General features: G+C 40.8%; 1 protein-coding gene across 1 annotated transcript in view; it reads left to right on the top strand.

Annotated features, from left to right (window-relative positions):
* The first annotated feature begins 9,412 nt into the window (after positions 1 to 9,412).
* nr3c2 (nuclear receptor subfamily 3, group C, member 2) overlaps positions 9,413 to 14,785 on the top strand; it is an 83,681-nt gene continuing 78,308 nt past the window's right edge. Inside the window, exons 1-2 of the mRNA XM_017407082.2 lie at positions 9,413 to 9,759; positions 11,726 to 13,552. Of these exons, the coding sequence (XP_017262571.1) occupies positions 11,745 to 13,552 (1,808 nt within the window). The 5' untranslated portion in view covers positions 9,413 to 9,759; positions 11,726 to 11,744. The remainder of the gene's footprint in view (positions 9,760 to 11,725; positions 13,553 to 14,785) is intronic.

Below are 14,785 nucleotides of genomic sequence, written 5' to 3'. Positions count from 1 at the left end.
ACCACTGAGCAGAATTTAATTAAACCTTCAAAAATAAATCACTGGATGTCCATCTCCAACTGATTACCTTTTAGAGTCAATCCAATTCAAGATGGCCACCACAGCTAATCTAAAATAGCCAACACGAAATCAGTTATAACTCAGGTAATTTTACAGGTGTTGAGCTAAAATTTGATGGAGTAGTACATGAGAGTCATTCACAACACATACTCTGAGTGCTAACAGGCTGCGTGAGGTTTTGTGATATTGCACAAGATTGTGCATAATGTTGTTTACCAAGATTGAACCAAAACTCTGTCGCTTCCAAAAATAAGTTGATTTTAGTTTAAAACTCCAGCACAAAAGATGGCAGGCAATATACAATCCATATGGGAATGCTATCCCTTTACCTTAAAGAATATTGACTTTAAAATAATCGCTTTGTTGAGTTTGCTTTAAGTTTTCTTCCATACACATATGGTATGTTGAAAATGCTGCTCCAAGATGAGGTATTTTCTGGCTTTTCTATGAAGGCAGGCTTCCTCTTCCAGTCACTGCTCAGACATGCACTCACACAGATGCACGGAGCACAACTTTCTATGTAGCAGCTTCTTCCTCAGATAGAAAATGTGCACTAAAACATGACAGCACTGGCGGCTAGTCTCTGAGTGCAGCCCCACTCTCTCTGGCCTAGATTCTCTCAAATCCACTCTGGAAGTGCCTGCGTCCTCAGCTGCACTGCCAGCCCGCCACGCAGCGAGAGAGCGAGCCATCTGGCTGCGAAGCACATCAAATCCCAATCTGTGTTAATTTGAGTGTTATGGGCCATTGTTTACTTTTGATAATAAATAACTAAATAAAAAAGGAAGCGGAGGAAATATAAAACCGTGCAGAATTAATATGCTCTTTGTGTTCAGTTTTGTGCTTTCCCAAAAGTTTTCGCAACTGTGCAGAATGCCAGGCCGCTGCTGCATTTTTCATGTGCCTTACCAGACAAAGTGAAACTTTTAAATGGCTACGAGACAACAATAGTTCAGAATACATTTTCTGGAGGAGTTTTCCTTAATCATTTCCTTAATAAATTCGCTTCCACAGGTCTTTATAAATCGTTAAGCATCACACTGATATATAAAACATATTGTTTTTCCTTTTTTGCTAAAACTCTTTGAGCATTTTCAAAATGTAATAACCCAGTCTGATAGCTGATGAGAGACACAGACTGATAATTAGTTTTGCTGATAAATCCAGCATCTATAATGCATTACAGAAGTTACAGTGTCAAATCTTCTTTTATTTAGATATCTTTTCCCCCATCCTTTTTTCTTCCTTACTCATTCTCGTCTTTACTTTCACTAGCACACACACACACACACATGCCACCCACCCTGACACATGGTGTGTTATGCAATGGGTGATGCCTAATTACCACTGACATCGCAGAGACTGTTCACTGCGAAATTAATCATGACACAGGCGTCAGCTTTTGATTTTTTTTTTTCATTTTTTTTTTTTTGCCAAGTCCTCAGAGCTCCTACCAGCTGATGTAATTAATAAACCAAATGCACACAAGTTCTGATTAGAAGCTGACACTGATGTCTTAATAATAACCAGACGCCTTAATAAGTATTTCCAGGTGCCACCCTGTGGAGATAAAACGAGGAGATGAAGTGCAGTAAAAAAAAAAAGCAGAAAAGAAAACTTGCAAATCATGATTTTCTTTATATTCATATAAGCGTTTTTTTTTTTAAAATATATACATATATATACTTTTTTGCTTTAAAGAGCTGCTGGCTTCCAGAAATAAAAAGTGATGAAGGTGTCCATGTGTGATGAGAGTGTATCACTGTCCACAAACTCTAAACAGCTGAGCACACAGAGGCTCTCAGAGGGCTACAGAGCTATTTATAATCGCTGCGTTGTCCTGGAAAGCACTTACAGTATATCCAGTCATGCATAGCATGAACAGTTGCTTTCCAGTTCGCAGGAAACCTTGCTGTTACTTTATTATTACAAATAGATGAAGTGAGACTCCAGAAACACAGCCCACCCATATCTGGCATAATTAATGTGACATGCAGCTCATCAGTGCCCAAACCTCCACAAGGGCCGGTTGCTCATTTCAAGCAGTTTCCGCTGCCTCAATGGAAGACGATTCCAAGCCAAACATTCTGGGACAAGATGTAGGCTAATTGATTTGACATCTCACTCCCCCCCCCCAACTCTAATAAAGCCATTCTTTCTACTTTCAAATGTACATGCTGACATATATACATTTTGTGATTGTAAGTCAGAGGCTTACATTGCAATTTATTTATTTTATTTGTAACAGGGTTTCTTCTTATTATAGGCATTTCTGCTTTTACACCTTGGCATCAGTTTCTCTGCGAAGATGAAACTCCCATCCTCTCTCTCTCCTGCTCAGGTGAATGCACAGAGAATTAAAGACCTAGCATTCCAAGAAGGAATACATATTGCCAGGTGCTCCACTCATGTCAGAGTTTGAATCTAGGATCAGGTTATGATGAGCAAGGGCAGAGTTTTACCTGTTTTTTGGTCAAACCTTGTAAATGATGTGTGAGGTCATGAGATATGTGTTGAGAAATAATGAAGATTTAGCTCAATATCTGCAAATCTGGGGTTACAGCCACTTAGGTCCATTAGCTGTGGTGTCCTAAATTGGGTTGACTCCAAAAGTTAATGAGCTGTAGATGTACATCCAGTGGTTACTTTTAGAAACTTTTACTCAAATCTGACCAGTGGTTCATGTGATAGTTTACTAACAGACAAACATGGCTGACTCCAACAGTTATTGGCAGAGTTTTAAACAAAGATCTTTTGCGATCCGTTAGTGCTCGGAGTATGTGTTGGCGATCAGCCTCAGCTACTACCAGACCAGATGTTAGCTCAATATTTGTAAAACTGGGCCATTATAACAAAAGTTTGTTTGTGTTGGCTGTTGTTGAGCTGTGGCGGCCATCTTGAATGGGGTCGACTGCTAAAGTTAGTCAGCTGTAGACATGCAACCAGTGTTTCATATAAATTCATGAGATTTTTTTCCCCAACTTTATAGACAAACAAACAGACATGGTCTTTGGTAGCAAGCGATAATACCAGTTTAGAGGAGATAGAAGAGATAAAGATGGATTGTTTTCAGTTTGAATTTAACATTTCCACCATTTCCAGCATTTTCCACCTTTGGATATCGCAGTATTGCAAGACTGCGTCAGTGCGTGTGTTGTAAATGACTCTCAGCTACTACCACAACTAATTTTAGCTCAGTAAAACCAGCTGAACTGTAGCCATGTTTGTGTTGGCTAAAGTTGGCTTATATTGATTAGTGACCATCTTGAATTGGGTCCTCTCCAGAACTTCAAAACAAAACAAACAAAAAAAACACACACACAGACATAGGCAAACATATCATCACCTGCCGCCGAAAGCTGGGCGATAACACAGCACATACTTTGATATTTCAACAACAAAACAAAGTTAAAAGTTTAAACTGAAATCTGGCTTTAGGAAGGGGAGAGTGTGTGCCTGACAGAAGTAGGAACATCAATCCATAATGTATTTTGCAGCCCATACAATATGCCCCCTGTGTGCTTGTGCCCACATTAAGAGTGAGCGTTTGATTTAATCAACATGTTTTCAGCTGCCATTGATAAAATCGGATGAACAAATCCAATGCTGATGTGTGAGAGCACCTCTACAGAAAAGCAGGCTGAGTGTTTAGACCACTATTCAGACGACACATGCTGACTGTGTATCAGGGTTAATTAAGGTACAGCTACCTGACTGTGTCAGCCTAAAACGTTGTAATGCACAAAACTGTTTCACACTTATATAATCACATCTTCATGAATCTATTAAAAACAAATAAAGTGGTTGCAGGGCCTGGTAACCTTTGGATTTTGTATTAATTTGACAGCTTTTTTCCACTGATATTTAACTGATATGACTGCAGTTAAATAAAATAAAAATTATATTAATGTTCACAGACAGAATTTTCTCTGTCAGATTAATGTCTTTTATAAGTTCACAACATTAAGACCGTCTATTAAAAAATAATAATAATTACATACATTTTTTATTAACACTACTGTATAGCCCAGAGCTCTTTTCCATGAGCCACCTGCCTACACTGTCAAAACATCGCGGCTCCCATAGCAACGCTACTTAAAATTCAATAGAATATTTTTTTCCATGTCTGACCTTCATTGGCAAGAGTCTTATCATCCAACTGTGGGGTTATTCAATCAGTGCTCTCGATACGTCAGCACATACTGACCAACTTTAAATCTGCATCAGCCAAACTGAATGAAGTCAATTATTTTTACTCAATAACTACTTGTTTATTTTTAAAATTGCCACATATGGTGCAATAACACATTGAACTGCAAACCAACCTGTAATGATTGTGCAAATGGGTTTAGGGCTGCTTTTGTTCCTAAACACACAGTTCCTTACACACACACACACACATAGAGGCAACACATGGCAGTAGCTATACTTGAGTGACTCACTAAGTGGCTTTAAGGGATAGCTGGCTTTTGTGAGGTTAAGTGAGTGATCTTGAGAATCAGTGAAGAAATCTCCTCGATTTAAGCATGTTTATCTGAGGCCCCATCCACAGGGGAACGTCGTCTTTCCAAAACACTTTTTTACCCCCCTCGTTAACATGCTAGGAATGTTCTCTAGGAATGTTTCCATGCACACGCTGCAGTAACTATGCCAGGCCTGTATGTGGCGCTGTAACACCAGAACCAGGGAAAGAAGACGTAGAGCAACTGCTCTAATCTGTGAACACAAGAAGAAAAAGACTAGGGTGGCGAATACAAGGGCAAAAATCAAATCCTTTTTTGTGGACTGATGATGAAGTGGAACTTCTCTTTTGCGTCACATTTAGTCTGAGTACATGAACAAAATGGATTCTTTTCAGGCACAGAGTCCAGAGGGATGGCTGGATAAATTATTCATAAGTCTCAATTTATTAAAATTATTCCCATTTCCCAAATGTTTGTTCTTTGCATTGTTGACAGTTCTGTAAAATGATGAAAAAACCTTTTCAGCAGTAAATTATTTACTGTAAGGGGTTTTGCGTCGCTCTTTAAGGCTGTTTTCTTTGTCTGTCAGCCTTGACTGCTCATTGAAGTTATACAGTATGCAGAGGTTTTGATGAAGTTGAGCACCATGGTGTCTGAAGCACAAAGACAAGCCTCTTCTCTGTTTTGGTTGTTACGTTTGTCATGTTTGGGATTATAGGTCAAATTAGAAGTGGGATTATGGGCTCATTTTTAAAACGTTGCATCTAGGCTGTCCACACGAAAACACAATGGTGGTGTTTAAAGATTTTGTCCCTCTGGAACCGGGTTTTGAAAAATACTGTTTAGGGACGTCTGAACCACCATCGTTTTTGTGGACACAAGGCTTGTTGTTAAGATTAATTGCATGCAAACTGGATGCTCACCGCATCCTGACCGAAGACATCTTCTGCAAAGTCTCCAACATTTTCACAGAACTTGGCACCGTTTCGTAGGGCAGAATTTATCACTAAATTATGTTCACACAGTTACACTAGAACCTTTCAGAGAACTGCAGAGAATTAGGCCTGCATTTCTTTACAGTTTATTCACAGCAGAAGGGACTTCAGTAGAGCTGCATTTTCACAACTGGAGGCAGAACACGATGGAAAAAAATTAAATTACATTGTTGTTTACAGCATGTTGAAAATGATTCATTAGCATTTACATTTTTGTTTCTGCAGTGATGATACTGTCCTTTCTAGTAGGACCAAAAGAATGCGAAGAAACGGCCTCAGGTGGGTCTAATTAACGCAGCTGTGGGATGTTATTAAGCCGCCCTATTCTTTTTATTTGCAGTATTGTTCTGTGGACCTAGATAACCATTCCACAGCCAAATCAACATCAAACACACATAGTGGTAGCCAGCACAAGACTTTATGACATTAGTAACTGTGTGTGTGTGGTTCAGCCGGACACAAACAGAACTTATGGAATGTGTTTTTGTGTTAACGCTACTGGTTGGAAAAAAAAACTGTATTGTTAAAACATTTCTTGGCTTTTTTTTTACATGTCTGTTAGTGAAACAAAACCTGCAGTAGTTGAAGAAGGTTGGTGTGGTTCTACTAATAGTAGGGTGTGGTACCAACGACCTGAACTGACAGCAGCTCTGGGACGGATTCTGGCTCATCTGCAGGGGGCGTCTGATGTTTGGAAACACAAAGTCAATGTGCCACGTTTTAATTTATTAAGAAAAGTTCTGACAACAAGGGGACTGGGATGTAGTAAAGACTTTCAGTCAGACTGGCGGTATGCTACGACAGGTGAAACATTTTGCAGAGGCAGTTATAACGTTGCTGCTAGTGGGAGCGAGAGGTCGGCCAGTAAACTCTCACCAGTTAGCTAGGTAAAACCTGTTGGCTAAACTAGGCAGAACTTTATAATACAAGTGTGAAGTAGGGCATCTGGACACATTTCTAAGCTCTGAACACAAATAGAAAACAGGATGTGGCAAAAATTCAAGTGAAATTTTGACAGTGAAGCCAGGAGAAAAGTGATAATGATCAGAAATCTACTGGCTGGAGATCCACCTTACACCTTTTTGGCTCTGCATTGTCACTATTTTTTTTCATTTTAGTCATAAATAACCATCACAACGAACTCTACCGAACAGGGGCAAGCAGCTGAAGGAGGATAGTTATGTCAGCTGACTTGCCTGATTGAAACTAACCCTGTAATTATCACACAGTACGGGGACTGGGTCTTCTGCGGGGTTGACGAGTGTTTTGCTCCAGCGTTAACATGCTCCAGTTCACCTGTCCCCAGGAGACACAGCCTGCACCTCTGTGTTATGCGGTTGGCCTTTTCAGCTTCTGGAGTTGTCAGCTATGTGTCTTTAGTCGAGTGGAAGCCTGCTTCTAATCATAGCGATCACTCATGTGAAAGGACTCCTCTTCTCTTCAAAGGACAACTATATTGGACCAGGTTCAGTGTTTTTAAGCTATTGTGATTATCGGAGAGTTGTTTGAAATGGCCTTAAAGCTCAAACAAATTTAGGGGAACTACTTTCTTCTTTTTTTTTTTTTTTGCCCCAAGTCAATTACTCTTATTTTTCATCTGCTGTTGTCCACTGTTTCTGTATGAAACACTTTGATGTAAATCTATATTATATTGGCTCTTAATTTGTTCAATTGCCTGCCATTATGTACAACTAAAAAAAAAAAATGAAGCCGCTTTAATAGGCAAGGGGGGGAAACTGGTTATATCTTGTGTCTTTTTCTGACGCAGGTACCCATTTAGGGGTGATTACCAGGCAAATGAGAGAGGCAGGCCGAGCTGCTTGGTTGGATTTGCCTAATTTAACTGCTGCTGTCCTGCTTAGGTAGCGACTGAAGGCTGGCTTGGAGTATCAGAGATAAGCAGTGAGGAGAAACACCGAAACTACTTGACTGAGCTCCACTTTCACAGCTTTAAATCCAACATGTGAGGGGTTTGATGGAGCTGCAGAATGTGACTGACAACTCCAGAGATTAAACTGATTATTGGCTGTTGCTGGAGTGGATCCAAAGTCTATACTCATGTTGTTACCAGGAGATATAGGCAGTAAAATGTAAAGAAAAAAACAGCTTAAACCAAACAAGTGAGTCACAATCATTTTTTGTTGATGTTGCTACGTAGATAAACACAGACATGATGTGCTTTTTTCCTGAGTGCACCAATGGACGTTATCAGTGGGCTTGACTGATCTCATCTAATCTAAGTTACAGAATGTCAACTTGACTGTATCTGATGATCAAAGTGTGCATTCATCCCTTTTATGCATTAGGCTTTCTCTCTTTGCCATAAGTGTTTTTTCTGAAAACAGTTCTCTGTTACTTTTAACTTTTCTGTGTGACAATAATGTTAATAAACCAACACTAACATTATCTATCACAACAGTGCAACAAAAAATACCGATGCTTCTTTTGTTTTACAGGTTTCTTTTTAAAGCTGCTTTTTTTTTTGCAGTCTACATATGCAGTCATTGTGCAGTCTGCACAATTTGGGCTACTTTAGCCGTTTGTGTATCAAAACATTCAGCTCATTAAGGAGATGAGCGCTATGACTTTTCCAAATATTTAAATTTAATTATAAGTATTTTTCCCATATAAATAAACTGAGACCTCTCCAGTCGCTTTAAAAAAACATTGTTCTCTCTAAAACCTACTTCAACATACATGCATTATTTTGGTTTTTCACTACTTTTAGCTACTGATTTTGCTTCTTTTAGCTGCTGTTTGGCTACTTAGACCATTAAGCTTCTGTTTTGCTTGTTTCAGTTTCCAGTTTCAACTCTTCTCCTTTAAGCTTTTAGCTACAATTTTGCTAATTTTAGCTATCGTTTTGTTGAATTTAGTTTCAGCATGTGTTTTGCTGATTTTAAGTACAATTCTGTTACTTTCAGCTATGCTTTTGCCAATCTTTGCATCTGTTTTGCCCATTTTACCTTCTGTTTTGCTTATTTTTTTGCTTTACCATCTGTTTTGCTACTTTTATCTATAGCTTTGCTAATTTTGACACCTCTTTTGCAACTTTTAGGTACTGTTTCTCTTCTTTTACCATTTCACATTCAGCACTCAGCATTCGCTCTGCATTTTATTTATTTATTTTTTTTTGGCAGAAAATTCTATTTTACTAGTTAGTATTTGTATCTTCTTCTTCTTTCCTAAAATATGTTAGAATTTGTTTTCCCTTTTTCATTTATTCAAAGAGGAGTAGAAACTTTGCTCCACCTAGTGGAGACAGCAGCCCCTGCCTCACCCTCTGAGTGACTCTCAGCACTCGGTGGTTTTTGCACGAACTTCATTGTTAATTAAGTGGGGGCTCCTCCTGACCTTTATCAAGTGATCTCAGCTGGCGTGATCCGGCGCATGGCCGTGCTGTGCCTCAGTGGCAAATAACAATGACAGTAATAATTCAGAGTTGGCAACAGAAAACATGACAATCCTGTTCAACCGCAGGAAGTGGAACACACATCTATGTAGGGATGCAGGTTGTTGGTTTTGTTTGAGTCCATCAGTGCCATCAGGTGAGCTTTCCTCCCCCTCTTTTCTCCAAACAACCCTGCACTGAGGCGAGCGGTGCCCTATTTCCAGTCTGCTCCGTGTCTTACCTGCGCTCTGAGCCCCTCCCTCCCCTCTCCCCTGTCTCCCCCCTCCCCTCCCCTCGGTGCAGTAGGAGGGTCCATGTGCACAGAATGACGTCGCTCTGACTGCAAGTCCGACCGACTCCTCCGTTTGTTTTTATTACTCTCTTTTTTTGTTGTTGTTGTTTTCTATATTTGCTAAATGCACAGGGGCGCAGATTTGTTGTTCTGCAATTTTTTTTACAGCCACAGCAATATTAATTGTAAGAATAATCATAATAATATTTGGGAGATTATGGTGTCGCTGTCGCCCGACCCATCGCTGTGGTTCGCCCCTGTCAGTGTGCGTCTGTGTGTGTGTGAGAGAGCGTGTGTGTGTGTGTGAGTGAGTGAGTGTGTGTGTTTTACAGGAGCAGCGGCTCGCTGTTGAGGATTACTACTGATAATACGCAGTAGACTTCTAGCTGTCAAACTGACAACTATGTGTTGGGCAGAGCAGACAGTTTGTTGACATTTCTTCACTTTGCTGCGCGTCTCTTCTTCTTCTTCTTCTACTTCTTGTGGATTATCGCTGCCCAGCAACACAGACAGGCAGACAGACAGAGCCACCTGACAACTCCGAATGTCGTAATTAAGGTAAGGAAGAACGGAGCTCCGCGTCTTTCTGTCCGTGCGTTTTAATTTGGCGCTTTCTGCGAGCAGATTCCGTGCGTAAAGTCCCCTCACTTCCCCGGGATGATTAAACGTCTCCTGTCGGGTTTGCTGCTGTCGGGAGGAGAAATCCAACAAGTTTAGCCTCTCTTTTCTGGTGCAGAATAAAACTCAGCAAGAAGTTTAGACATGTAACTTTAGCCAACACAAGGGCACTCTAAAAAGAAAAAAAAATCATTTATTTATTTTTGTGCGCTAATCTGTTTGGAGATGCTGCTCTAAAGCTGCATGAGTTTAATACATCATATTTCTCCCTAAAGAGACAATCTGCTCTTTTATTTTATTTCACTGTAAAATTTGCAAACGCACACATTCGGCTGTAAAAAATAAAATGATGTATTTTTTATTTTATTTTATTGTTGTTATTTCTGCGCGCCACCAAAATGGAGAGATGTGAGGAAAGTCTCACAGCGTTGATCGCGGCTGCTGCTCCTTAGAATGAAACAATCAACAAGACATCTGTTTTGCTATTCTTTTATTATTGTCATTAATATTATGGATTATGGATTAGAATGAGGGCGGATGTTTACCAAACATCATGTGCAGAGGGAGGGAGAGGAAGGAAATTTTGTATCCAGGACGAACTTTTACCTCAGAAAATATTTGAGCTTTAAGGTGTGCACCGAGAGATGCAAAATTTGCACTCTGTTATGTAATTTTTTTATTTTTTGGTTCTTGGCTTGGTTCTGAGTGCCGTCTTGTTGCTCCTCGCTCCTCAAACAACAGCTCAAGTTGTGTCGCAGCTCTGTTGTGGTCGCGAGAGCAGTAACTATTGAGTGACAGCTTTCGGTCCAATCCCTGAATGGCCTCGTGAGGCTGATGGATTTCTGACTCGACCGTCCAATAGAGGCGCAGCTGAGGTGGGCATTTAAAGCCCCAAAATAAATAAATAAATACGAACTCGGGCGACGTCACGCGGACCGATTAACCCTTGCCATGCAGCTCTCCTCTAGTTATCAAACTGCACTTTAATAATGCACAGACGACGAGTCGTTTCTGTTGAAGAGCAAACACAAACCAAACGGAATAGTATACTTTAGATTTAATATGGTGTCTGCAGAGTGCTAGGTTTGTCTTTATTATTACACCTTAGCCCACCACTTTGACCCCGGTAGGGTACAGATTTAATTGAACTCTGCTATGACCCCAGGGGTCACAGAAGAGTTCAGAAAATACATTTTCTGGTTAGTTAATCTGTGCACGCAGACTCACTAACAGAGATCATCAATAGATCGTCGTTTGGGTTCAGCACCATTGAAATGCTGGACAAATTCTCGTTTCCAGGTTTTCTAACTTCTGAACAAATCATCTGATTGCTGTAAAACTACAAACATCACGTCCTGTCAACTGCAGGCTCGTTTTAATCCAAACAAGTCAAACTCACAACTGGCCAAATGTTTACAAATAGAGAATATGACATGTTTCTAATTAAACTGTCAGGCTGACATTAAAAGAAGATATAAATGTCTAATTTATGAAATAGGTGTTGGGATTTTAGGAGAAAACTAATTGATGCGTTTTTATATTACAGCCTAATTTTGCAATTTAAACACGCATTCTAAGCACTCGTCTCACTTTTGGTGTTGCGTTTTTATCTGTTTCCCTTTTCACTCTGAAAACAAAACTAAACACAACATCTGCTGCACATAGACACCGATGTTATTATGATAAATCGTGCGCACAGTTTCCTAAACTGGGAGAACAGATTAGAAATCCGTCTGAACAGATTCTCACGACCTCAAATTTGATTACTCATGATCCCCAGGGAACTATGTAAAAACCTAATTTATTTTTACAGAATTTATTTTGCATTTATTAGCCTGCCACATTTGTAGATGAGCAATTCAGTCTGATTTGGTCTTCACCTCATGTTTCTTTACATGTTTCCTAGATGAATCAATGAGTCAGCGATGGAGACCAAAGAATACCAAAGTTTCTTTGATGGAGATGATTCAGAGAATAAATGGTCCCAAGCCCCCGGCAGTATCGAGTACTGCTGCAGCACGGAGGATTCAAGTCTGACAAGCAGCGACATCCTGATGGACATGGTCAATGTCAGCTGCCCTGCTGGAAGCCCGGCTGCCGACAGCAAAGACAATAACACTAAGAAGCAGGAGCAGCCAGTTCTTCAACTCAGCCAGAACCAGCCATTTGTTCTCCCACACTTCAACAACTCCCTGCTTGGTCACAAGCAGGAAATGGACTCCAAGGAGCTTTCCAAGACTGTGGCTGAGTCTATGGGCCTGTATATGAATGCTGCCAGGGAGGCGGACTTTGCTTTTAGCCAACACGGAGGCAGCGCAAGCCTGGGAAAGCTTTATCCAGTTTGTGGACGATCTCTTGAAGAAAACCAGTGTGGCTCCACAAAGAGCCCTAAGTTAAAGCCATTTGGGTTCCAGCAGACTAGCATCACCCCCAGAGAATGCAGCACCGGGACTCCAGTTAGCTCAGCATCTATGCTTGCTTCCTCTCTGTCCTGCAGCCCCAGGACCTCCAGCTGCATTTCCAGCCCTGGAGGGAGTAACAACATGGTGTCGTCTACCACCAGCCCTCCTACGTGCTTTGGACCACTATGTTCGTCCGTCAGTAGTCCTGGAAGCCAGACTTCATGTGCTGCAACTCTAGCCAACATCAAGCGCAGGAATTCAGCCACATGTAGCCCTGTGGAATCCAGCACTGTTGGGTCACCACCACTCACCAGCCCACTTAATGTCATGAGGTCCCCCATGTCCAGCCCGCAGAGTATGAGTAGTGTGAGATCACCTCCATCCTGCAGCACTACGTGTAACATCAGGTCATCTGTTTCAAGCCCCGTAGGTGGCAGCTGTACTGGCACGACCAATAACAGTCACACAGTAAGACCCTCCATCTCTAGTCCAGCCATAGGAGGGGCTATGCCTATCAGCAGCCCTCAGAACCCCTCTTCTACTGGGTTTCCTGTGTCCAGTCCTGCTGGAGGACTGGGATTAGTGCAGAATGACTCTAACAGCCCAGAAGCAGCAGGGGTGACCAGAGACACAGACTTCAAAAACTTTGAGTTTCCTAAAGTAGAGATGGTAGACGGAGAGGTGTTCAGCGTCGGTTTGGACCAGATGGGCATGGTTAAGTACATTAAGAACGAGCCTGGGACTGACTACAGGAGCATGTGTTTAGGCAGCTCCAAATGTAACGTGAGCAGCACACCTTTTATCGCACAGATCAAGACTGAGCCAAACAAAAATGAGGGATGTATGAACCAGCAGTCCTATGGTGAACAGTCACCATCTCTTGGCCTCTTCCCTGCATCTGAGACCACATATCTGTCCCTGAGGAATAACATTGATGAATACAGTCTTTCTGGGATCTTAGGACCCCCTGTGTCTTCTGTGAATGGGAACTACGAGGCGGACGTGTTCTCCAACAACATCATGTCTAAAGGGGTTAAGCAGGAGTCCACTGACGACAGCTATTACCAGGAGAATAACAGCATGTCCACATCCGCCATTGTCGGAGTTAATTCCGGAGGACACTCATTCCATTACCAGATTGGAGCGCAGGGAACAATGTCATTCACACGGCATGATGTGAGAGACCAGTCCAACCCACTGTTGAATCTAATTTCACCTGTAACGGCGTTAATGGAGTCATGGAAATCTCGACCAGGCATGTCACAGGGGTCTCTGTCGGGCAGAGGAGAGGGATACTCGGGCCCGAACTGCATCGCTGACAGCATGTCCAGGTAATGCCTATTTGGTGTATTACTTTAGTTTAGCTTCAGTGGGCAGAAGTGCAAAACATTAACACAAAGGCATGGAAATGCAGTAGGGATTAAACAATGGCGTTAAGGTCACAGTTATAGTAGCTTTGAATCCCATCATTATCTCTGTTTATATTGCTCCATGTTCGACTGTTAATCAGAGGCAAAGTTTAGCTCTTATCAGGGGCCAATACAACAACAAGATTTATTGGTTCCTTAACAGAATGTCTAGCTATAACTCTGTCTAATGCAAATATCTATTTTTATAGGCTCTAGGCCATTAGAAGTATCATAAATTATGAAAGCCTGACCATTACATACTGTATGTTTGTTGCCATTCCAGTGAAACAGCTGATTTTGTGAGGGTGAGAGAGAAAATAAAATGAATAGTCCTGCCAAAAGTGGAAAAGTGGAACTCTGACACAGTTGTTGTTATGCAGTGATATTCTGGGCTTCAAATTGTATTTTAAAGCAGTAAATTATCAAAAGTTAATTTCAAAGTCCTAATCTAGATCGTAAAACTTGATAAGGGTCTGGATATATTTAACCACCACTGAGAGTTGCACAAGTTTATTTGATAGAAAATGCAGGGAGTAGTTTGTGGTTCAGTGAGGAGTTTTTATTGTTGTCCACTTGATGATCATAGTACTATTACTGGTTTCTAAATAGGATGTCAATAACAATATTTAGGTGGTGGACTCAACAAATTCTTAAATGAGTTTTAGTTTATTTGCACTGTGTTTGATAAAGAAAATTGTGGCACTTGGTGTAAAAATGCTGCCCTACTTTTGTGCATGAGCATGTGCTTAATCTTGTTTCTTTACTTTGCTCTGGTTGATTATTTGACTGTAATAAGTCCAATCTGAATCAAAAAGTGGAGATTTATCACATTTATACACCTGAATAACCTTTGAAGTCAACTTGATTCAAGATGGCCACCATAGCAAAGAGATCATAGCAGACACAAAAATGGCAAATTTTACTGATATTAAGCTAAAATTTAGTGAAGCCGTAGCTGAGACTGATCCTCACTTTTATACTATGAAAAATAACTGATCATGTGAGACCTATGTTTAAAACTTTGCCTTTAATCAAAGGAATCAACTCAATTTGTTTGTTAGCAAAACATCTCACGATCCACTGGATGGATTTTAAGGAAACTCTCAGACAGTAATCATTGGATGTATGTAGACAATCATTAACATTTAAAGTCAA

This window comes from Kryptolebias marmoratus, linkage group LG3 (assembly GCF_001649575.2).
Source record: "Kryptolebias marmoratus isolate JLee-2015 linkage group LG3, ASM164957v2, whole genome shotgun sequence".
Classification (NCBI taxonomy): domain Eukaryota; kingdom Metazoa; phylum Chordata; class Actinopteri; order Cyprinodontiformes; family Rivulidae; genus Kryptolebias; species Kryptolebias marmoratus.
This window is presented reverse-complemented; position numbering and strand designations above follow the sequence as displayed.